The sequence below is a fragment of the Enhydra lutris genome, unplaced genomic scaffold (assembly GCF_002288905.1).
Source record: "Enhydra lutris kenyoni isolate GAN:26980312 unplaced genomic scaffold, ASM228890v2 scaffoldscaffold6, whole genome shotgun sequence".
Classification (NCBI taxonomy): Eukaryota; Metazoa; Chordata; class Mammalia; order Carnivora; family Mustelidae; genus Enhydra; species Enhydra lutris.
The window spans coordinates 16,339,051-16,362,043 of NW_019154090.1; the positions used below are offsets into that span (position 1 = coordinate 16,339,051).

At 53.9% G+C, this 22,993-nt stretch overlaps 1 protein-coding gene across 1 annotated transcript in view; it reads right to left on the reverse strand.

Moving 5' to 3' along the window:
• Positions 1-380: 380 nt before the first annotated feature.
• Positions 381-22,993, reverse strand: part of LOC111141670 (L3MBTL1, histone methyl-lysine binding protein) — a 28,066-nt gene continuing 5,453 nt past the window's right edge. Inside the window, exons 7-22 of the mRNA XM_022494408.1 lie at positions 17,728-17,816; positions 17,088-17,192; positions 16,007-16,142; positions 15,621-15,712; positions 14,205-14,356; positions 13,711-13,787; positions 13,078-13,163; positions 12,784-12,894; positions 12,194-12,308; positions 11,270-11,369; positions 10,887-11,084; positions 10,747-10,796; positions 6,731-6,888; positions 6,235-6,297; positions 2,905-3,035; positions 381-1,267 (exon numbers count right to left, since the gene is read on the reverse strand). Coding sequence (XP_022350116.1) covers positions 757-1,267; positions 2,905-3,035; positions 6,235-6,297; positions 6,731-6,888; positions 10,747-10,796; positions 10,887-11,084; positions 11,270-11,369; positions 12,194-12,308; positions 12,784-12,894; positions 13,078-13,163; positions 13,711-13,787; positions 14,205-14,356; positions 15,621-15,712; positions 16,007-16,142; positions 17,088-17,192; positions 17,728-17,816 — 2,174 coding nt within the window. The 3' untranslated portion in view covers positions 381-756. The remainder of the gene's footprint in view (positions 1,268-2,904; positions 3,036-6,234; positions 6,298-6,730; positions 6,889-10,746; positions 10,797-10,886; positions 11,085-11,269; positions 11,370-12,193; positions 12,309-12,783; positions 12,895-13,077; positions 13,164-13,710; positions 13,788-14,204; positions 14,357-15,620; positions 15,713-16,006; positions 16,143-17,087; positions 17,193-17,727; positions 17,817-22,993) is intronic.

Here is a 22,993-nt window from a genome sequence, read left to right on the forward strand (position 1 = left end):
GGACCCTGGGATCTTGACCTGAGCCGAAGGCAGACGCTTAATGACTGAGCCACCCAGGAGTCCCAGTTTGATGTTATTTTAAAAACTGTAGGGCTTTGCTGAATTTTCCACCCCTGTCCACTGTTTCTGGGGGTTCCCATTGTTTACATTTCTCTGTGTAGACAAGTAGATGGGTTTATCTTTACCCTTTGTTTCTTATCTTTAAAATAGAATAAGGGCCCCCTAACAATAAAGGGAATGCTTTATTCTCTTCAATAATGGCACTATTGATATTCATTTTGTGTTTTCTGGATGTTTTACCGTGAAAGTAGAAACAGACTTTGACTGTATATCACCCAGATGTTCAAAGTTTATTTATGTTGTTTCAATACACTGACAACACACCACAGTTTGTAAATTTTTCTCCCTCAAGAGCCAAGAGTCACTTTATCTTAAACCAGAAGATGCTCTTAAAGAACACACACACACACACGCACACGCGTGCACACACACACACATACGGAAAGTACAAAAACAATCCCACCAAAGTGCATGTGAATGAAAGTGCAAACAGGCTTCGTTTTCAAACTCTGGGTTTGTTCTCTCTGCTTCAGAAATTAAACAGAAAGGTCCTCACTGACCTAAGCCAGGGCTGGGCCGGGGGCTGGGTGCAGCTGTTGGGGGCCAAAGTGTGAGCCGTGTCTGCTGCCCAGAGCAGGGTGCTGGCGCTGACGCCCTCCCTTCACCTGCATCCCCATCAATGTGGGAGGATCTCCTCTAGGGACAAGATGTGGGTGAATGGGGCCGGAGGGCCGACTGCTTTCCCCCTTTCTTACGGTTTCTTTCTGAAGAGTTTGACGTTGGTGCAGAAAGTTGCTGAGGTCTCCAAGTTCGGAGGCCTGGGGCCCCTCTCCTCAAGGCCCGTTGGTAGTCCAGCCTGCCTCTCCCGTCGGCAAGCACTGGGAGTGTGGCCGGCAGATCCGCGTGGCAGAGCTGTCCCAGTCCTGCTCCTCGGGAGTGGGGAGCTCCCACAGCACAGCCATGCATCCTTGCTGCCTTCTCCTTACACCACAAAGCCAGTTTCTCCTCAGTTTCATAGAGGAGCCGACCAGGCCAAGTTGCTAGAGAGTTCTGCCACCACCCAAGCGAACCAAGGGAGAGAGGCTCGAACTGGCCCCTCCTGCCTCTTGGCCAAGGGGGCACCAATGCAACCTCTGTGAGCCTGAGCCTCAGCCAGAGGCAGGGCCTACCCACTTTCTTCCCAGGAAGGCTGTGCTCAGAGCTGCCTCTAAGGGCCAAAAGGGCAGGAACATCAGAAGTCCTGTGGGAGTTCAGCGGGGCGGCTGAATGGCTGCCCCAGCCCAGAGCTGTCTGGGCCCACAGGAGGGAGAGTCCCCTACTGGGCTGCGGCAGGAAATCAACAGAGCTTTGGGTGTCCCACTTCTATGGGAAAGATAAAGCTTCATATTTTAACAATAATAGCCCTTGACATTTTCCCAACACTGAGCCTCACAGATGCACCTGTCAAACACTTCTGGGGGGGCGCTGATGTGCACACACATACCACGTGACTGAGGGAAGGGGTCTGGCTCCGCACCCTGCAGGCCCATCGCAGCACCTGGGGCCACGGGAGCTTGGCGGTTGCCCCTCACCTCCCTGTAGGGCCAGCTGCTCCGGGCCCTCTGCCCCAGCCCCACCCTGGCTGGTTTGGCAGTGGCTCGGTGGAGGCTCCGCCCCCACTTGGACAGAAAGGTTGAAGTCCCCGAGCCCCGGCAGGCACCCAGCTGGCAGTGCAAGACAGATGGGAGAGTGGTAAGAAAAGCTTACGGAACACAGAGAATTCAAAGACAGAAGAATTCACCTTCCCAACTCCCAACTTCAAGCGGGCTTTGTAAGACCTCAAGAGCAAGACATTGACGGGATAGGTCGAATGTGATGTTGTGAGGTATGCGTGCTAGACCAAGCGGCACATCCCCACGGCAGGAGGCCTGGCAGGCATGGGGTCCTCACCCCAGGGCCAATACCCTGGCTGAGATCCATGCCTGCAGGGAAGGTAGGCCCAGCTTCGAGGACCATCATACCTGCTGGAGATGCCCCTCTGGGGAGCAAAGACCCGAGATTGTCTGACGATTGTCTGACATACCCTTGTGCTGCCTCTTTCCCACACCTGATACAGGAAGGGTATATGGGGAACACATGTGGAGCCTTAACCTCTTCCGCACAGGTGAAACAGGTCCTAACCATCCACTCTGCTGGAAACAGGGCTTGGCGTGGGCCACCAGAATGCCAGCTTATCCAGAACAGCATGCTCAGGAAGGCATCTGGGCTTGGCGTCCCGAGAAAAGCAGCCAGAGACGCCCAGTGGATCCTATGACAACCTGTTTCCGAAGCTCACCCATCCATGTGGGAAGAGCCAGTGGGGTCTGGGTGGGCCCTGCCCAGGAAACCAGACAGCAGAGCAAGAACATATGTTCGTGGCTGAGTCACTTCCTGGCTGGAGCCAAGGCAAGAAAAGCATGGAGAGAGGCCCAAGAGAAATGAGCCTCTGACCCGAGGATTCCCCTTCTACCAGATTGTCCTTAACCGCTAAGATAAAGACCCTTTGGTGATCACACAAGTCAGCTAGAGATGTGAGGCGGCCAGAGGCAGGGCCCCTCCGGTCTACTCCACCGGTAATGTTCCCCCAGCCCAGTCACACCCTCACTGGTGTGCCTGCTGGCAGATGAACCCCAGGACTTGGGGGCTAGGATTCCCATGTACCTTGTAGAAAGCAGCCCCAGAGAGAAGGAGCACCAACCCCTGGTAAGACGTAGAGGGTGGTGGGGGTGTGGGTGGGATATGAGGAACTCGAGTTGGGAAGGAAGCATCGGCTGCGGAGGGAGGCCCAGCTTGGGCTGGAGGTGAGCCCAGCCCACAGCCACTCACTTTAAGGTGTCATCGGCGTTTTTGAACATGAGAATGGCGTTATAGATCTTCAAGGCCGGACCCAGCTTGACGCTCATGATCTTCACAATGTCCGCCTGTGTCAGCAAAAGGAAGGCCTCGCCGTCAATCATCTGAGGGGTTGGGGGAGGGAGGTGGAAAGCGGAGAAGGTGGAGAGGGCCGTGGGAAGGAGTGACGGAGAGGTGGGTGGGGTATGTGTAGGGAGTGGGCAGGGGAGAAAGAGAATCGGAGTCAAGGATGTGGGGGGGGACGGGGAGGAGAATAGAGATGGGAAGAGGAAGGAAAAGGAGAAACGAGGGAGGGAGAAAGGAAAAAAGGAAGATAGCGATGGGGACAGAGAAGGACAGAGATCTCCATTGGCTCCCCCATGTTCACACACATACTCTTTCTCTTTCTTTCTGCTGCCTGGTCTGAGGTCAGTATGTGTGTGCATAACGTCTTCTGAGTCCTCCCAGCCAGTGGCCTCAAAGCAGGGCTGTTGCGCTTCCCCCGCAAAGCCCCAGGTTAGTGTCCCTGCTGCTGGCAGGTCAACACGCAGACACAGGGGGCATGGACAGGGGATGCAGTGGGATGTACACGGTGTCACCTATGAGCTATTCTTGCTGGGGGGTTGTGGGGAGAGAGGACGGGAGAGTAATTTAGTCTGAATCTGGGCTGGGCCAACCGCCAGACTGGACAGACTGACTACCTATGAGACCGTCAGTCTGCTTTGCCCTAATTTCTCACTCTAATGACTGGTCTGTGTCCCAGCCAGAGAGAATCTTGACGTTGTGTGTGTCTGAGTGTACCATTTCAGCCCAACCACGGCCACTCCCTGGAGCGTGGTCCAGATCCTGGGGGAGGTGATGCCACGGACCAGATCCTGGGAAGGGTCATCTTCAGCCCTCACAGGCGTCCTGCTCCCCACTGAGACTCCATCTGATGCTGGCGGTCCACCCTTTGCCCCTTCTGGCCACTGCTTTTGTATCCCAGACCATGCCGAACTGAGACACGCAGCAGGTGCTCAGGGTGGGAGAGAGCCCTTCTTCTGACAAGGGGAGGATGCTGCAGCACCTAACTTTTGTGTGGCTCTGTGGCTGGCTGAATGACTGTATTCAGCAAGGAGTTATGACTGTCGTCACAGAGGGAGACCTCTAACCGGTGCCACATGCTTCTATCTCGTGAAACAGGTGTGGTAAAGGTGTGGCCGAGTTACCAAATAACAAGGTGTATGAGACTGGAAAGGCTTACTGGTATTAGAGATGACAGGATCAAGATTTAAAACAATGAGACTATGAAACCAACAAAATAACATTTAATAGGGATAAATGTAAAGTTTTACATTAGGTTAATAAAAAAAAGAACAGTGGTACAAGTAACAAACTGGAAAATGTGGTTAGATTATAATGGATAATTGATATAATAAAAGGCACTTGGGGACTTTCGTGACCTCCAAGCTAGTCTGATGTGGCTATAATGAAGCTAGTGCAAACTTAATTTTTGCTTAAAAAAAAAAAAAGAAAAAGAAAAGAAAAGAAAAATTATATAGGGTTTGCATCTAGGGGAAGAGAAAACAACCCAAATATCCAGTAACGGGAGAAGCATGGGCTCTTCATAAAATGGAGCAGAACTCAGCAATATGAATGGACAGACCACTGGTATACACGATAACACAGATGAGCCTGAGAAACGTCACACTGAGTGAAAAGAGACAGACACCAAAGGATAAAAGCTGCACCCCCTTTTATGTGACATCTGAGAACAGGTATAACTAACTTACGGTGCTAGAAATTAGAACAGTGGCCGCTGATGAGGGCGGGGACTGACAAAGGGGCCAAGAAAGACCTCTGTAAGAACTCCCTGGTATGATGGGAACGTTCTAGATCTTGGCTGAAGTGCTGGGTTCAGGTGCGTTCGTCTCACAAAACTCGCGGAACTGTACTTCTAAGGTGCATGGATTTTGTTCCATGTACATTTTTAACTCCATTAAAAAACATCTGGGTGTTGGTTCAACGATTCTAACAAGTGTGCCCCTGTGGTGAGCGCAGCTGATAAGGTGCGGGGGGCAGGCTGTGCCTGGTGGCGGGTGGGGGTGTCAGGGTGGGGGTTGGATGGGGAATCTCTGTACTTTCCTCTCCATTTTGCTGTCAATCTAAAACTGCTCTGTAAAGATAAAGCCCTTTTAAAAACAAAACCAGAAAGCACGTATGGGAGAACTCAACCGGCGTGTTCTGTGCTGGTCAGAAAGCATCTGAAACCGGGGTACAGCCCTGAACACATATGTCAGAGTAAGACCACCAGCCCAGGAGGCAAGCACCCGGAGTGGGGTGGCATCGGTGGGCTCCCCCGCACGAGGTTACTATGAAGAACCGGCTGTGCTGGGTCTGGAGGGAATGAGTCTTCTCAGGGAAGAGGAACAGACTTCTTTCCTATGGGCGCCTTTCCCATTTATGGGAAGCTGAGACTACGCTTTCCTGGATGAAGGGGGATGGACACGTGTATTCTTGGGAGGGGAGATCTAAACAAACTCCAAGCTACCCTTCCAGTTTCAAACTGTGTGACTTTGGAGAGTCACGATAAAACTCTTCACTTGAGGACTTAAGGACGACTATTCAGAGTTAAAACCACCACTGAGCCCCCCACCCCCACCCCAGTACCAGGCATTCTGTTATAGTGATAGGATTTGTGTATTACTCTATAGCAGGCTAGCGATATAATTATACTAGACATTCTGGTATCATGATCCATTCGTCATTGCCATTGCTCAGGACAGCCCTGCAAGGTTGTCACCGTTATGGCCCTCATTATCCCTGTTTTAACTCATTTTATAGATAAGAAGATGCAGACTCACACACAGTATAGGGCTCGAACTGGCAGAACTGGGATTCACACCCACCCTGTCTGTAAAGCTACGGTTCTTTTATGTACGACTCACTGCTTCTTGTCCTTGGTAAGCTTTCGGGTCTCGGTACTACGTATGTGTTAGGACGCTGGCAGTAAGAGGCAGACCTATGCCTTTCAGGACCCACTTGAACTTACTGTCCCTAGTGAGATGGGTTTGGAAGACAGGCCGAACGGAGAGCAGAGGAGCGAATGGAGCCCCGTCTCCGAGAGGCATTCTCCTTCCTGAGGTGATCTGAACACAGAGGGTTTGCAAGCTGGGCCACGGTCCGTACTGGATTTTTCCCAGAGACGTGGGTCACTGTGACCAGTCTCCCACAGGCAGGACAACAGAGGGCGCTCCCTGGCAGGGGGCAGCGCTGCTGAGGGCATCTGCTCCCTGTCGCCTCAGTGACTGACCCTTCTGCCCCCACTCTGCACTTGTACCTCACCTCATCTTTGAAGAGTCGTGCCTGGTCCTCGCAGCCGGTCAGGGTCTGAACGAAGCTGAAGACCTTGGAAACCAGAGAAGCACCTGTTGCCAAGGGGGTGGGGGCCTGGGAGCACAAGGGGAAGGCGGGCCCACGTGCACTGGCTGCTCTTGGGGCTTTGACAGTGACATTTTTCCTTATTAGCCTGCGAGGATGTTTGTGTCCCTGCTGCTGGGTGAGCGAGCCGGGGCCCAGGGGAAGCGTCTCTCCCACCGGACTTGCATGGGGACTAGCAGCACGGGCCGCCCCCACCCGCCAGGGGAGGCCTGCTGAACCATCGCTCGGCCCCTGCCAGGCACCCACCCAGAGGGACCACGGACAGGAGACAGGAGCAGCAGATGCTACCAGGAGCCGAGTCCGCCTCTGCCTGCCAGGGGCCTTTCCTGAGCCCTCCCGCCGGGCTGTGGGGAGGAGGGCAAAGTAGGGGAGAGGAACGGGGATGGGTCCTCGCTCTCACCTCATCAATGGTCCACTTGGCAACCGCGGAGGCCGAGATGCCCGCCACTCCTGGCAGGAGCTTGCAGTGCTGCTCCCAGCACACGGACAGCGAGCGGTCCGGGTGGGCCGACAGGGCTGACATGAAGAGGGACTGGTGCATGGCGTCCGCGGCTAGCGCTGCAGGCGGAGGCCGGCAGGCTGACTCTGAGGACAAAGCTGGTCCCCAGGGCCCGCTCGTACCCACACCCATTGGGAGGACCGCAGCCCCTTTCTGAGAGTCTTGCAGAGCCAAGAGGGAGGGCGATGGGAGCCCTCACGCACTGCTCGCTCCCCCTGGTCAGGTAAGGCCCTTGCTTCACAGACTTCTGGGGCTCAGCTGTCAGGAGTGACTCCAGCCCCCTCTCTCTGAGGCTACATCGCCCTGGGCCCCACGAGGAGATGCTGTAGCATTCCTGACTGTTCTCTAGATGCCCCGCAGCAGAACGGCCTCCACCCGCCAAGGAGCTCAGCCCTGGCAGCAGAAGCCCATTCGGTTTGCCCTCCTCTTCCTGAGACCTTCGGGGCCCCGACCCACCAGCGGGGGGCCAGGGGGATTCTGGGCGGGAACCCGGCCTGGAAGCCACTGCCCCCGGCTCCCGTCCTCTCCCCTGTGCTCACCCGACCTGGTCCAGTTTGCCCGCTGCCTGTGCGGACCTGCTCGCCACCTCCACGCTACCTGCCACCTGCCACTCTGCCTGCAGTCCCGGCTCCTGGCCTTCAGCCTCGGCTGCTACAGGGTCTCCTGTGGGACGCCGCTCTGCTGGGCCTCCTTCTGGGCCAGGCCTGGCGCCCGTCTGCCTGGACTTCAGTTGCCTTTGGCTGCTCTGACAAGCCTGGCCCCTGCCTCCCTCACTAGCCTCGGCAGGCCTGGAGCCACGCGGTCACTGTCCCAAGGGGCTTGCCCTGCCTCTAACAGTCCAAGAGAGCTGCCTCTTTCCTGTTCACGGGGCATTGGTTCTGGACACGCGGCTGCAGCTCGCCACCAGCCCTTCTCATGGGGCCTCCCCTGCTCGTCACAGACTGTCCTTCCCTGGCCCTTCGGCTCCTAAGCTTCAGCCTTTCACCTCAACTCTGCACTTCGCAGCCACCCTCCAAGCCTCTGGGATCCTATCGGCAGCCCCATGTGCCATTCTCTGCCATCCCTGCTTACTGGCCCCAGAGGGCCCCGCCTTGGGCACCACAAGGAAGCTGCCACCGTGCACTGCTCAGCCAGCTCTCAGCGCCCACCTGCGGCCCCGGCAGCCTCTCCCCTGCCTGCTTCCGCCCCAGCGCTTTGTCTCCTGGCCACAGGTCTGGCCTTCTGCCTTTGAGGTCCTGTTTCTGGTTCTCCATGTACAGGTGGAGGAGTCTTGGGGGACAAGGCCACGAGGCTATAGGGAGCTTTGTTCCTTATCTTTCTCCCCCAGAGCACGGGACAGGAGCTCTCACACGCAGTCGGGGTGTCTTATCGAACTGCAAACTGACTTGGGGCCGGCCAGAACCTGCTAAGGTTTGTTTTTTGTTTTGGGGTTTTTTTTTTTTTTTGGCCTTATAAACAACGGAAACGTATTCCTGACAGTCATGGCAGCTGGGAAGTCCAAGATCAAGGCACCAGCAGATTTGGTATACGGTGAAGGCCCACTTCCCGGCTAACAGATTGCCAACTTCTCACGGGGTCTCACTTGGCAGAAGGAGCACTGGAGCCTCTGAAGTCTCTTTTATAAAGGCCCGGATCTCATTCATGAGGGCTCCACCCCTATGACCTAATCACCTCCCCAAGGCCCCACCTCCTAATACCGTCACACTGGGGATTCAGTTTCACATATGAATTTGTGGGGGGACACAAACATTTAGTCCATAGCATTATTATTGTTGTTGTTGTTATTATTATATTATTGGATAAGCCCTTCTTCACCCTCTCTGGGCTGCAGCCTCAGTCTCTGAAAAGACTTAAGTTCTCAGGATACTTCTGGAATGAACACACAGGCACACGCCCTCTGGTGGTCAGAACATGGCTCTGGACGGCAAGCTGGCCAGGTGTCCGTCCCAGAGAGGGTAGAAAAGGTGCCCACTACAGTCCCATCCCCAGAAGTCCTCACCCTGGGGGCCTGAGAGGCTGGCCAAGCCCCTCCTCACTCAAGCCCGAAGCTGCAGGACGTGCCTTCTGCTTCCACCAAGAAGAGTATGGACTGGCAGCACGAGGAGGTCAGCCACACTCAGGGCTAATAATACCAGTAGGGACTGGTGTTAAGCCCTTTACTTGACCTCTTCATTTAAGCGCCCAACTGCCTTCTGAGGTGGGCGTATTATCAGCATTGCACAAATGAGCCAGCAGAGGCTCAGAGAGGGGGTCTACCCGCCCGAGGTCTCACAGCCCATAAAAGGCCATCTGGCTCCAGGGCTGTGCTTTTAACCACCATCCTAGATACCGCCCAGGTTGCAGAGACTGTTCCTGAAGAACCGGAATAGCTTAAGTGCTTAAGTGCTCTCCCACCCGCTCTTCTGGCCTCAAAGACAAGGGCATTCCACTCGACTGAGGTGAGATCGCCAGCACGCCTGCTGTGTGTCAGGCCCTGTGCCAGTGCCTGAAGCCGTGAGGTCAATCTGTCACCCAATGGGAGGCTCCGTCACCCTGACCCTCCCTTTGGAACATGCCATGAGGTTCACTGTGTTCCCCCCAAATTCACATGGTGAAGACCTAACCCCCAATGCCCCTGAATGGGACTATACAGTTAATCCTTGACCATGCGGTCAAGTCCACGTAGAACTTTGACATCCCCCAGAACTTCGCTGCTAACATCCCACTGTTGACTGGGAGCCTTACCAATGTCATATACAATTACCATAGGTTTTCTATGTTATATGGATTATATACTGTATTCTTTCAATAAAGGAAGCTAGACAAGAAAACGTTATTAAGAAAATCCCAAAGAAAATACGTTGGCAGTACATGCTACAAAAAATTCACATGTAAGTGGACACACACAGTTCAAACCCCTTTGTTCAAGGGTCAGCTGTACTGGGAGACAGGGTCTTTCAGTAGATGACTAAGTTCAAACGAGGCCATCAGAGTGGGCTCTCATCCAATCTGGTGTCCTGACAAGCAGAGCAATTTTGGACATGCGCAGAGACACCGGGAGCACACACGCACAGGGGGTAGATTGCGGGAGGACATGGCGAGAAAGTGGCCATGTGCGAGCCAGGAGCAAGGTCTCAGAAGAAACCAACCCTGTGGATACCCTGATCTGGGACTTTGAGCCTCTGGAAGTGTGAGAAAATAAATTTCTGTGGGTTAAGTGGCCAAGTCTGTGGTACTTGGTCGTGGCACCCAAGCTAAGACAAAGGAGCTGGAGGGGTAACTGACATCTGGCTAGGTGCTTCCACTCTGTTACACCAGCGGCACAGGGCAGAAGTCAGACCCGAGTCTGAATCCCAGCTCTACCCCTTACAAGTCGAGTGACTTCGCCCTCTGAGCCTCCCAGTCCTCTTCTCTCAGCAGAAGAGAATGGTGTCCACGTTATAGGATGCCTGTGAGGGTCAGCGACCGTGTATGTAGAGTGCCTGTGACAGTGCTGGGCCCACAGTAGGTACTCAGTAAGTAAGTAAGTAAGTAAGTAGTTATTCTAGGTACTTGATACCCGAAAGAAGTATTAGTCATGTCTTCAAATGAGACTAAGACTCGGAGATATTAAGTGACTTGCTTAGGGTCATGCAGCTAGACAGTGCAAGCCAGGCCTCCCTCCCAGAAGGAGCAGAGCTGGGGGCCTCCTCCTGCTGCACAGTGGGGAGCCTGAGGCTCAGAGACTCACAACAGAGTCTCCAGTGAAGTGGGGCTGGAACCTGAAGGGACTCCTGAGCTCTCGCCTCTGCTCTGTGCTCTGCAAGGGCCTGAAAGGAAGAGGCGGCCTCCCTTCCACTTGTCCCCTTTGGGTCCCCTGGTGACTCATCCCAGCAATCACTAAGCACTCACTGTGAACACGGTGTGGAGGGCATGGCAGTAGAGGACTCAGGACTTACTTGGGAAATCTTCCTGTGGGATCTTCCGGTATTTAGGAGGGCGTCCAATCCTGGAGAGAGAGGGACCCAGTCCGTGGCAGGGAATCAGTGCCTGGCCTGGCCCCAGAGGACACGAGGCCCTGTACCCTTGCCCTCCGCACCGGCCATGATGGCGAGGCTTCTTCCTTAGGGAGAAGCCCGAGAGGTTCCTCTTACGGGCCGAGGCCTCTGTGTCGGATAACTCCGCCTTCAGCCGACTCTGGTTCCTCTCAGCCAGCGGGCAGCCCGAGAGGCAATGGTGAGCTGTGAACTTGCCTGTGACGTGTCCGGAACCATCACAACCAGGAGTGGGGCACTTCCTGGGGAAGAGTTAGAAGGAGGAGGCTTACTCTGGGCTGAATCCACTTGTTCCCACTGAGCCCTTCCTCAGGCTGGCCCCCTACGGAGAGTGTTTTGGGGAACCTGATGGGCCACACAGAGGAGGTGTAGAGGACCCCTCTCTGAACAATGCCCGAGGGTCTCCGTGAAGGAGCCCTTCGCTCACCGGTGGTGAAAGCTGTACTTGGAGGTCTTAGTGTGTGGCAGGCTCCGACAGCTGAGAGGGGGACAGCCCCCGGGGGAGGCAGAGCTGGGCTCTCTGGGTCCTGCGGGAGCAGGAAGAAAAGAGTTAGCATGAGGTCCTCGACTGGGGGTGGGATGGGGGATGTAGAGCAGGGAAGGAACACTTTCTCTGGGGAAGGTCAGCACTAAGAGCTAGCGCCCAGCTACGGGGCCCTAACATAGACTGTGACATCATTTCCTGCTACTGAGTAGCCGCCCCTCCTTGGGGAATGAGGACTTGGCTCTCATACGCTTTGTGAAAACCCCAGGCCATGTCCATTGTCTATGAGAGGAGATCCCTATGGGAGAAAATCAACTCCAAGCTGGTGTGGGCACAGCAGTAGCTTAGAAGCCACATCAGGCACAATTATGTTACCCTGTTTGCTTCCCTGTTTTGTTCTTGAGACTCCGGTAACTTTCTTTAGGCCCTACTCGTATTTGGAGAAAAATCGAGAAGGATCAACACCACATGTGTCTTGGGGCTAAGTGGTCCGATGACCTGACCTCCCAGGCCACCTGCAGGGACCAGAATTTTATTTAAGGGAACCCAGCTTCCTCAGCAAACATAATGTGTGCTCTGTGTGCCTCTGCTGGGTGCTGAGGGAACCCCCGGGGAGCAGAGCTCCCTCCTAGGCACACTGAAGCAGCCTAAACCCAACAGCCAGGGAAGCCAGAAGCACAGCTCAGTGTAGCAGAGACCCCTGAGGCAGGGAGGATGGGGGGCCCAGAGCTCACTGTGGGCACCGGAGCCCACCTGTGAATGATGGTCAGAATCCCGTGGATTCTACAGGAGGGGAACAGTCAGAGCTCATGGGGTTGGGGCAGACCTCTTAGTAGGAAAGGGTCCGAGTGTCCTAAGCGTACGCACGGAGAGGAGGCTGCAAGGGATGTCCTGTCTTGGAGCACCAGCCTGCAGGGTGGATGTCTGGGTGGTCAGCGTCAATCCAGAAGTCATAGGCGTGACTCCAGCCATCAAAGTGGAGCTGTGGAGGAAAGGCCGTTGGCGGTCAGGCGTTCCTCATGCAGCCCAGCTCAGCCAGGAGATCCTCCAAGCTCCAGGAGGTTCTCTCTGTCCCCCAGGCCTGTCAGAAGCGACATCCTGGATTGGAAGGACCAAGCAGCCAACCTCACAGTAACCCGCCTCCGCCACCACATTTTCCTAGGGCATCCTTCTAAAGTTACTGGCATCTTCCATCAATCTAGGCACAGGACAAGGGTCATCAGACCCACGTGGAAGGCTCAGAGAGGGGAAAGGACTGGTCCCAGCTCATCAAGATCACTCATGGACAAGGGCAGAGGGAAACCCAAGATCTTCAACCTTGAGTATAGAGCTCTCCTCCCTACAACATGCAGCCTCCCTTACGTCTGGCTCCTGCCATGCCCTTGACCGCAAAGCCGTCTACGGAATTCTTGCCCAGACAGCCTGTGCACTCCCCAATCCGAGGGGCCCAGAGCCACCTTTATCCGATGGTCCTCCACGTCCTCCACGCTGGCCACACGCACCAGGGCTGGGTTCCTGCGGTCCACGGCCTCCAGTTTCATGTTGACCAGAAAGCTGTGTGGGGGCCGCTGCAGGGGGACAGCAGCCTTCAGGCCAACGCCCAGCTCAGGGGGGCCGAGGCCCCAAGGACAGAGGCCAAGTGCTGTGCCTTGGAAATTGTGGCCTGCCAAAGAGGCAGCCTTCCATCGGGCTGGCTGAGTGTTCCATGCCTTCCCAGAGGTCAACTCTGGGAGCAGAGAGAGCTGACTCACCACCTTGAAGGCCCAGGTGGGCACAGCAGATGCCCTGGTTTCTTCCAGATACTTCTCCCAACAGAAGCTATCAGGGTCTGGGTAGTCTGGAGGAGAGGATGAGAACAATGTCTAGGCACCCCTGCACACTAGGGGAGTTCTCTCTCCCCAAAACAGGACCAGGAGCTCAGAAGGGGTACAATCCCCCTCACCCCCAGCACCACCAGAACCAGCTCCTGGCAGGGGCTCCTGAGGCAGAGGGGCACTAACCAGAACTAAGCACATCACCACCCCACAGTTCACTGTGGGTTCCCGGGCTGTCTGGGAACCCTGGCTCCCATTCCCCCCTCCCCAGCCCCGCTGCTCCAGCCCTAGCCCCATACCCATCGGAAACTTTCTTTGCTTTAGATTCCTGCTTCCGTGTTGGGGCTGGGGAGGGGGGTCATTTAACTTTCTTCCTTAAACCTCAACAGAATCGGGGGTTGACAGGTCTCTCCTGACATCAAAGACTTCTCAATTCCCAAGCCAAAAAGATGAGGCTCCAGGACCCATATCCTAAAGGCCCTGCTACTGAGGCCCTGAGAAGGGGTTGGCGGAGGAGAGGGCTATGGGGCCAGGCCTGGGAGGGGGCATCTTCTCAGGCAGCAGGGTCACCTTGTGGAGGGGTGAGGGGCTTTCCTTGCTTCTGGCACCAGCCCACCGGGTGGATGTAGGGGCTGCTGGGGTCACACCTGAAACCGAGAATACTTCATTGTCCCAAGGGCCACTCTGAGGATGAGGACAGCATGGCTTCAGTGCCCATCCTCATTTTGCTGCTTGGTGACAGCTATACAGATGGCTGGTAAAAAAGGTCAGAAAACTGCAGCATTAACTACAAACTATAATAAACCACAATATCGCAGGGAAAACCATGAAACACAGCAGCTTGCTCATCCTAACCTTGGTATTTTTAGATGAAACATCTGATATTACACTGTGTTGCTGAGGGTACAACAGATCAAAGCCACAGGACAGTCAGTGAGCCCCAAAGCAATTATCAATGTCAGGACCAGGCAGGGGCCACATGGGGCCTAAGGTCTGAAAGCCCTTCCTGGGGCTCCAGCCTTCCCCCCCCCCGACCCAAGGCCAAGTCTGGGCCCTCTCACTACCAGTAGTCGTAAGTATCATCCCAGTTGTCAAAATGCACTAGGAAGCGGCTGTCCACCACGTCGGTCACGCTGGCCACGCAGACGAGGGACGGGTTCATGCGGTCCACTGCCTCCAGCTTCATGCCCACCTGGAAGCCCAGGGGTGGGGGGCTCTGGGGGCAAGAAGAGGGGCTGCCATGGCCAGCCCCAGGCTGGCTAGCATGAACCCAGAACCCCCTGGCCCAGGAAGGAGGAAGTTCTCTAGGAGTCATCCCTGGGGTGGGGTGGGGAGCAGGAGAGAAATCGGCTGAGAAAGAGGGTCCCTCCAGGGCAGAATCCTAATCCCCAGCCCTGAGCCACTCAGGAGCTTCTGCTTTCCAAGGTGTGCTCACAGAGAGCCTCACTGAGCTGGAAGCTGAGGGATAGGAAGGAAGTTACACATTCCCCCAGAGTCCGCCAGGGTGAGCACAAGCCTCTCCACCCCAGGCAAGCCTGGCCAAGCTTGCACTGCAGCTGACTGGGCACGGGGGCGGGGGGGGGGGGGGGGGGGGGGGGGGGGGGGGGGGGCGGAGCTGACGTGAGGTGGGGAGAGGGGAGGGAGGGCATCTGTCAGGCATAAGCTTCCAAAACTGTCACCTCCCTGTTGACCTTTACTACAACCCCATGGAGATAGGTACGATCATCCCCATTTCATAAGTTAAATAACTTGCCCAGAACCACAGTGCTAGTCAATGGTGGGACCAGGATTTCAACAGTTTGACTTAAAAGTCTGGATTCCCTGTCCTCATAGTGGGTAGAATGCCCCCAGTCACCTGGGATCCTGGGGCTAGACCACGGTGGGGGAGTAAGGGTCCCTGTCTGCATGGCACGGGGATCCTTTGACCCGCAGGGACTTTTGATATGGTGACAACTTTAACGGGGGTTCCTTAAGTCTCTCAGACCTTTGGCTGGGGATCAGGAGCTACTTTAACTGCTGGATAAAGCTGCCAGCTGCCTTGAACAGAGAAGAAGGCAAGGAGTGAGTGTTGGGACTAAGTGGGAGAGCTGAGGTATTGGTCAAAGGGAAGGAAAAAGCAGCTTCCAGAACACAGGCTTGGTCCTTACCACCAAGACTTGCAGAGCAAACCAGAGCAAGAAACCAGCACAGTGACGTCCCAGGGCCTGGGCCAAGCTGGTGGCCAGGGACTCGAAGGGGGTGCTCGGAGGAGAGGGCTTCTGCAGTGGGGCGGAGGGGAAAGCGGGGCGGAACCTATAACCAGCTCCCCCTCTGGCCCTGGGCCGGCCCAGAGCGCCCCCACCCCTGCTGGGTGGGAGGGACCAGAACAAAGCTGAGAGCACTGGTAGGAGCACTTTCTCCTGGAGGAGTCTGGACAGCCAGGCCTGAGGCAGGGACTCTGTCCCGGAGGGTGGTGTCCACTCTCGCCCCGGGGCACTCACGTGGCTCTGGCTCATGAACAGGTGCTTGGGGGCGGCCTGAGCTCGTGTGCTGCGCAGGTACTGGCCCCAGCTGAACTCCTCCTCCTTGTAACCTGGGCCCCTCAGGGGGGAAGAAGAGAGGGCCGTGCAGACAGAGGCTGGGCGGCAGCAAGGGTGGCCCACACCCAAACACCAGAATAGGGAAAGCCCAAGGACCTCCCAACCCTCAAGAGCCCGCCCGGGAAACCCTGCTGAGGCGGGATGTGACCTGGGTAGACACCCGAGGGGCAAGGGCAAAGCAGAAGCCCTGGGCTCCTAGTTACAGTGGGATTGCATGAAGGCCAGCTGTGGGGGGAACTGATGGGGAACAAAGGAAGGTCACTGTGAGCAACTCAGCCAGGCCTTACCTTTGGGGGGCTGCAGCTTATGTCCAGTCTTCTCGAACCAGCCGGCCGGGTGAATGTCAGGGGAGTTGGCATTGATCCAGAAGTCATGGCACTCGGAATACCCATCAAAGTGCAGACGTAGGCGGTAGCCACACACCTAGCCCCAGGATGGGGAAATCACAGGGACTCTGACGCCAGCAGACACCCACTCCCTCTCCCTCACCTCTCCTAGCCCAGGCTGGTGGTCTCAAGGGTCTCAAATGCTAGCAGATTCCCCACCCCACCACTCTTCCCCCCATCCCAAACGTGGTCCCGAGCTCTCCCATCCCACATTGAGGACAGATCAGGTACTCATGAGCCCTGAGCTCTGGGTGTGACAGGCGGAGTCTAGGACATCCTCTTACCCTTTGGAGCCCTGGACAGAACCCCACGGGCACCTACCAAGGCTCAGGCCTGTTCAGGGCCGCTGACAGCCTTGCCTTCTGCTACCGTGCCTCCCTGCTCTCTGCTCACACACTGCTCTGACCTCACCAAGCTGATGGCAGCCCCTTGAACTTGGCACCCTTGTCCATGCCCCAGTACTTTTGTTCCTTTGCTACTTCTGCCAGGAACACCCTACTCATTCACAACTTATCCCTCAAGGCTCAGCAGGAGGACTTTCCTCTATGAAACCCATTCTCCCCCCTCGGTGCTGCCCTGTGCAACCTCTGTTGCTCCACTCCCATCCCTGCTGCCCCTGCCCGCCCGTGCCGCACGTTGCTGATGTGTTTATCTCACTAATTCCCACACCACAAGCTCCCAGAGGACAGGACCTTGGTTGGACACACACACACATCCCTGCTCTCAGCCCCTCTCCTCCTCGGGCTGCCCCCCGCCCCTGCACAGAAGGACACACCATTCAGTAACATCACCATGCCCAATACTTTGGTGTTCGTTCCTTTTTTAGCTTTCTGTGTGTTCCACCATAAGCCCCTAAAGATTGTGTTTTCTGAGGGCAGGGCAGCGTCTCCCTCATCCAAGCCAGGCCCTCCATGCCCCCAGCAGTCCCCGTCAGTCTACCCAAAGAGACATCGCCAGAATGTGGGTGCCTGCCTCAGCTCACCTCGGCCACGGTGAGGATGAAGTACATGGACGGGTGTTGAGGGTCGATGCCTTCCAACTTCATGCCCGGTCTGAAGCCATTCTTATTATGAGTGACTGCCTGGTACTGTCAACGCACAGATTGGGGAGGACCCAGCCTCCATCCAGCCTTATCCTTGCCTAGTGGGCTTGGGGTGAAGGAGCTGCCTTTAGGCCCCACCCGCCTCATATTACCAAAGGGGTAACTTATTTGGGGATCTTTAGTGCAAGGAGGACAGACTAGCTCCCGAGTCCTCTGAAAAATATGGGCTAAGTCAGGGCTGGTCTAAAGGGCTTCCCCTTACCCAAGCCATGAGAAGATGAGCGTACAGAACTGGGTAGAAGGTACGAGGGTTGCAGAGTCCACAGGTGCAGTATGGGCAAGCCTGGGTCCCACCTCCCTACTTTCTCCTACCCTGAAAGCCTCTCACGGTGAGTCCCTTTTCTATTCTGGGACCCTGACCAGCCTCTCCCCCTTCTATTCTGCCAGTTTTTTTTGTTTTGTTTTTGTTTTTTTTTTTGGAGGGATATCAGACACACAATACACCAGAAGGTCTAAGTTTGGTAGTGAGTTCCTGGACTGGGCATACAAGCTCTTCCCAGGTAGAAATTATCCAACTCACGTCCTGGAAGAGGCTGACAGGGGCAGTGACAGCCTTCTGCTCCTCGAGGTAGGACTCCCATGACCAGCCTTCTTTCTTCTCCCCTGATGCTGTGAACAGGAGACAGACAGACTGACCCCTGGACTGCTCCCAACAGATTCTTCTTCTCAGTTTCCCCCGAATCAACTCTACCTTACCTCCAAAACAAACCCTTGTCTATGGTTGTGTGCCGCCCTCTGGGCCCTCCCAGCCATGATGGCCCCAGACCCAGGGTCTCAGACTTTAGGTGAGCCTCAATCTCCAGTGGGGCTACACCAAATTCTGTCCGCCCTCATCCCCCGGCCACTGTCAGGAAAAGTACTTTGGACTGTAGAGCACGTAACTGAGGTTACAAAGTCTCAGCCACAGAGGGACCTTGCTCTCTGACAAAGCTGAGTGGTAAGTCCTGAGCCAGAGGACTCCATTGCCTAAGCTCATGGAAGAAAAGAGGAAGAGAGAAAGGAAAGAGAAAACATGGAAGGAGGAAGAAACAGAGGAGCAAGATCACACGGAAATGAGAAATTCTCATTTTCCCATCCTCCTTATGAACACAGAAGTACGCACAGAGACACAAATACATACCCATGTGTCTGGCGTGCCCACAGGATAGAGACAGATTGTATGGCCCTCCCAGACATACACACGCTGTACGTGCACGTGCACCCCCGCCCCGCCAAGCACGTGCACGCACGCTACAGTCAGGGCCTACAGCCCTCAGAGCTCCAGGTCCTGGGGAGGGCGAGGGGAGACCAAGTCCCCTGAAGGAACTTCAGGTTAGCCTGTGGTGGGGACCTGGCCACCAGCATGGAAGAGAAACATCCTTTAGAGACTAGAACAGCTGGCAACGTGTGAGGCAGGCTCACGAGGTCAGCCTGGGCTGCCTTCAGCTGAAGGCCACGGACAATGAAAGAGGCAACTACTTGCAAAAATCAATTCATGTCGCTTGGGTAAACAGCTCCAGCTTCTTCTAGTAACTTCTCTGCCCCCCATTTTGTCATCTGCAATATGCAGATGACTTCATCTACCACAGGGAGTCGTTGGGAGGAGTAAATGAGATGCTGGGAGTAAAAGATCTTCACGAAATGCAAAGTCTGGTCTTGAGTTTCTGGACTCCCTGGGGCTCCCTTAAGTCTGTCTTACCTGGATTCTAGCTCTGCCATGCTCTGGCCCACTTGGCTGCTGCCCTGGTCATCCAGATGTGGAGGGCTCTGTCACTCACAAAGACGCTTTTTTCTTTAGTTGGAACCTAAGTGGCTAGAAGCTCCTCCTCCCCAGAAGCTGCCTAAGGTCCGGGGTCACTGGGCTGAGCCTGACCCAGCTGGGCCAGAGCAAGGATTTTCTTCATCATCAGACTCTCAGACACCCACACGGACACACCAGACAGAGCACATCCTCTGTCCTGAGTGAAATCTGGATTGTCCCAAGAACATATCACCTACTGTGCTCCCTCAAGAAAGCCTTGCTTTTCCCACTCGGCCTTTCTCCAGACTTCCTGAACATGTCAGGGGAGAGAATAGGCTTCGGGACCCAGTCTTCGGGACAGTCTCTCTGTCTCTCGCCACTACAGTCCCACATCATCCTGGATAATACCTCCCCACTTTTTCCAAATCACCACTTCTATCACTAGCCCTTCCCATCACCCGTCCCTTTCTCTCTAGAGATGAGATGACATTCTTCTCTACTCTTTTCCTCACCGTAACATGAGCCACTTGTCGGATTTCTCCCCTCAGGCACCTCTGCCCCTCCTTGGTCCTAACTCCCAAGTTCATCTTCTGTCGGCAAGTTCATCTTCTGTCGGCTGTACCCCAAAGTGGCTGAGTCCTAAGAACCCCCGTGCTACAGCAGAGACCTCTGACTTCATCTTCTGTCCCTTGGCCTCCCAACCCCCAACCTTGTCATTTGGCTTTTTAATTATTTGGATTCTCTCACTAGTCATGATGCATAATAAGTATACAGACGGCGCAGTTTGTTCTCAAACGCCACTTCCATTAACCTTAACCGCTCCTTTACCACTGAGTGGGACCTCCTGTGTGCCAGGGCTGGTGCCAGAAACCGGGGGTACAGGGATGCCTCAGCGACTTCACATCCACAGACCCCGTTAATCCTCATACAATGCCTTGAGGAGAAAGGTAGGATTCATAGTAATCCTTTTCACAGATGAGAAAAGAAATTATCCGAATCCACTAGAAAAGGGGCCTGATTACTAAACCTTTCAGTCCTGATTAGGCCTCCGCTCCCTGACCAAAACCCCAGCCTCCTCCAGTTGCCTGCATCATCTTCCACGGTGAACAATGGGCTGAGCTGTTAGGTACAACCTCCAGACCAGAGAAGTCCCAAAGCTCCTGGGTACGGGTGTGCGGTCTGTGCGCTGCACACAGACGCCCAGCCAGGAGGGTGAATGTGGGCTGACATTCAGCTGGGGCTCCTTGTGGAGCCGTGTTGCTGAGTCTACTCAGGTTGCCTTTTTCTAATTGGGTCTGCTCAGAAAGGACACCTTTTTACAATGTGTCCCAAGGTACAGTACAGACTCCCTGTGGTCCTGATCCTCTCTTGACTTCCAGAAATGCTCCTTTGCTTACTCCTGCTTCCTTAGACTAGGCGCTCTCGGCTAGCACTTTCTTCAGCTAGCCCAGGCTGTCCAAAACCAAGCTCGTCGCTTCTCTGGCCTTCTCAGTGCAGTCTATTTCAGTCCGTGGCACCAGCATCTGTTCAACCAGCCACATAAGGCACGGACTTGGGAGGGATCCTTCAGGTCTCTCTTTTCACCCCCAAGGATCCTTCAGTCCCCGAGTCCTGTTGACTCCAGCTCTACCTGGCTCTCGAACTATCCCCACCTCTCCGTGCTCACTGTTCGTCTGGCTTTGAACCTGGTCCAAGAGCCTCTGGATTGATCTCTCTGCCTTAGATTCGGTCTATTACCAGAAAAGCTCTAAAATAGAACTGGTTTATTTCTTTGCTTTAAAGTCCACGATAGCTTCTGATTTACAATAAAAAAAATGAAAAAATCCAGACATCTTTCTGCAGCATACAGAGCTCTTCGTGAACTAGCCTGATCATGCATTTCCATGCCCCTGGGTGCTTCTGTGCATGTGCGCACTCTAATCCCTCTGCCTCATAGATCCTGCCCATCCTATCCCTCGACCAGAGATCCTGTCCCATCTTATCTTCTTCTCATCCTTCAAGACCCAGCCATAGCTCTGGCACCTAGCACAGGGTTTTACACAGAAAGATGATCACCAAATGTTTGTTAAATGAATGACCAGAAGGATGGATATATGCATACACGGATGTATGGATGACTGAATGTATGGGTGCTTGGATGGATGGATGCAGAGATGGAATGTCACCCCACCTACCTACCCCATGAAGCCCTCCTTGACTATATGAGGCAGTCTGTTCTGTGACGGCCCTTCGTACCTACATATCTCAAACACAACACTTACTCTACCATTGCATGATAACTACCTGTTCATACATCTCACCCTGACATCAGACTACAAGTTTTCTAAGGACTAGTACTGTGTTTTGCCTAGTCTGAACTCTTCTATCTCAATAGAGCTTGGGGAAAAAAAGAAACAAAGGGAGAAGGCATGCATAGTATTAAGAGAAATTAAAAAAAGGGATATCACCACATATCCTGCAGACTTTAAAAGATAAGAGGGTATTATGAACAACTTTACATCCTTCTGACACACTTCCTTCTGTATCACCCAGTCTCAGGCCCACCTCTGTGCACTAGTGAAGTTGTTCTCGAGTCACCAGAGCCACAGTCCAGTGACTTTTTCTCATTCCTCAACTCTCTTGATCTCCATGTGCTACCAACACCCCTTCCATCTGCACATTTCCTTCTTGCCACACTCTCTTAGCTATATCTTCCTCCTCTTCTTTTGGCATCAGTGGTTCTTCTGTCTCTGACCCCAACCCAGCTCCTCAATGGTGGATCCCTCGAAATACAGTAATTCCCCCTGATTTTCTCTCTTTCTGCTCAATCTCTTAGGAAGCTTCTTTGGCACTTCTTTAGTCGTTTAAGTAGAGAGAATTTGTTAGGGCACCTGGGTGGCTCAGTTGGTTGAGCAACTGCCTTCAGCTCAGGTCATGATTCTGGAGTCCTGGGATCGAGTTGCACATCAGGCTTCCTGCTTCTCCCCCTGACCCTCACCCCCTCATGCTCTCTCTCTCTCTCTCTCATTCTCTCTCTTTCTCAAATAAATAAAATCTTTTTTTAAGAAGATGTTTTACAAAATTTATTTATTTGACACAGAGAGAGGGAGATCACATGTAGGCAGAGAGGCAGGCAGAGAGAGAGGGGAAAACAGGCTCTCCACTGAGCAGAGAGCCAGATGTGGGACTCGATCCCAGGACCCTGAGATCATGACCTGAGCAGAAGGCCAACACTTAACCATCTGAGCCACCCAGGCGCCCCACAAATAAATAAAGAAAATTTTAAAAAGAAAAAACGTAAAAAAAAAAAAAAAAAGAAAAACGAAAAGAAAAAACATAAAGAGAATTCACAAAATTAATGGTTCTAGCCAGACTTTCCACTGGGAACACAGAACTGAAGAGGGTGAGCTCCAAAATGGTATGGTCTACTCTTTACCTGGCCTTCAGTTTCCAGTAAATATAAATGGACCTTTTTGAAAACCTAATGAAAGCCATGGACCATCTCCCCAGAAAAATAAACAATTCACAGAATTTTGCATGTAAATTTAGACTAGGGACCTCAATTAAGAAGGCATCTAGAAGAGTCATACTGACTGATGACTTATACTGAATCCCACGCTCATTCCCAATTTGTTCCCCAGCTCTGTAAGGGATTCCTTGTATTTTGATAAAAAATATGTTTCTTCCATGTCATTAAAAAATGGCATGGCTCTGAATAAACATTTTTCCAAAGAAAATATATACATGGCTAATAAGCACATGAAAAGATGCTCACCATCATTAGCCATCAGGGAAATGCAAATCAAAACCACAATGAGCTACCCCTTCACACCCACCCGGATGGCTATAATAAAAAAAGACAAGGGCGCCTAGGTGGCTCAGTGGGTTAAGCCTCTGCCTTCGGCTCGGGTCATGATCTCAGGGTCCTGGGATCGAGCCCCGCATCGGGCTCTCTGCTCAGCAAGGAGCCTGCTTTCTCCCCTCTCTCTGCCTGCCTCTCTGCCTACTTGTGATCTCTGACTGTCAAATAAATAAATAAAAAATAAAATCTGAAAAAAAAAAAAAAAAAAAAAAAAAAAAAAAAAAA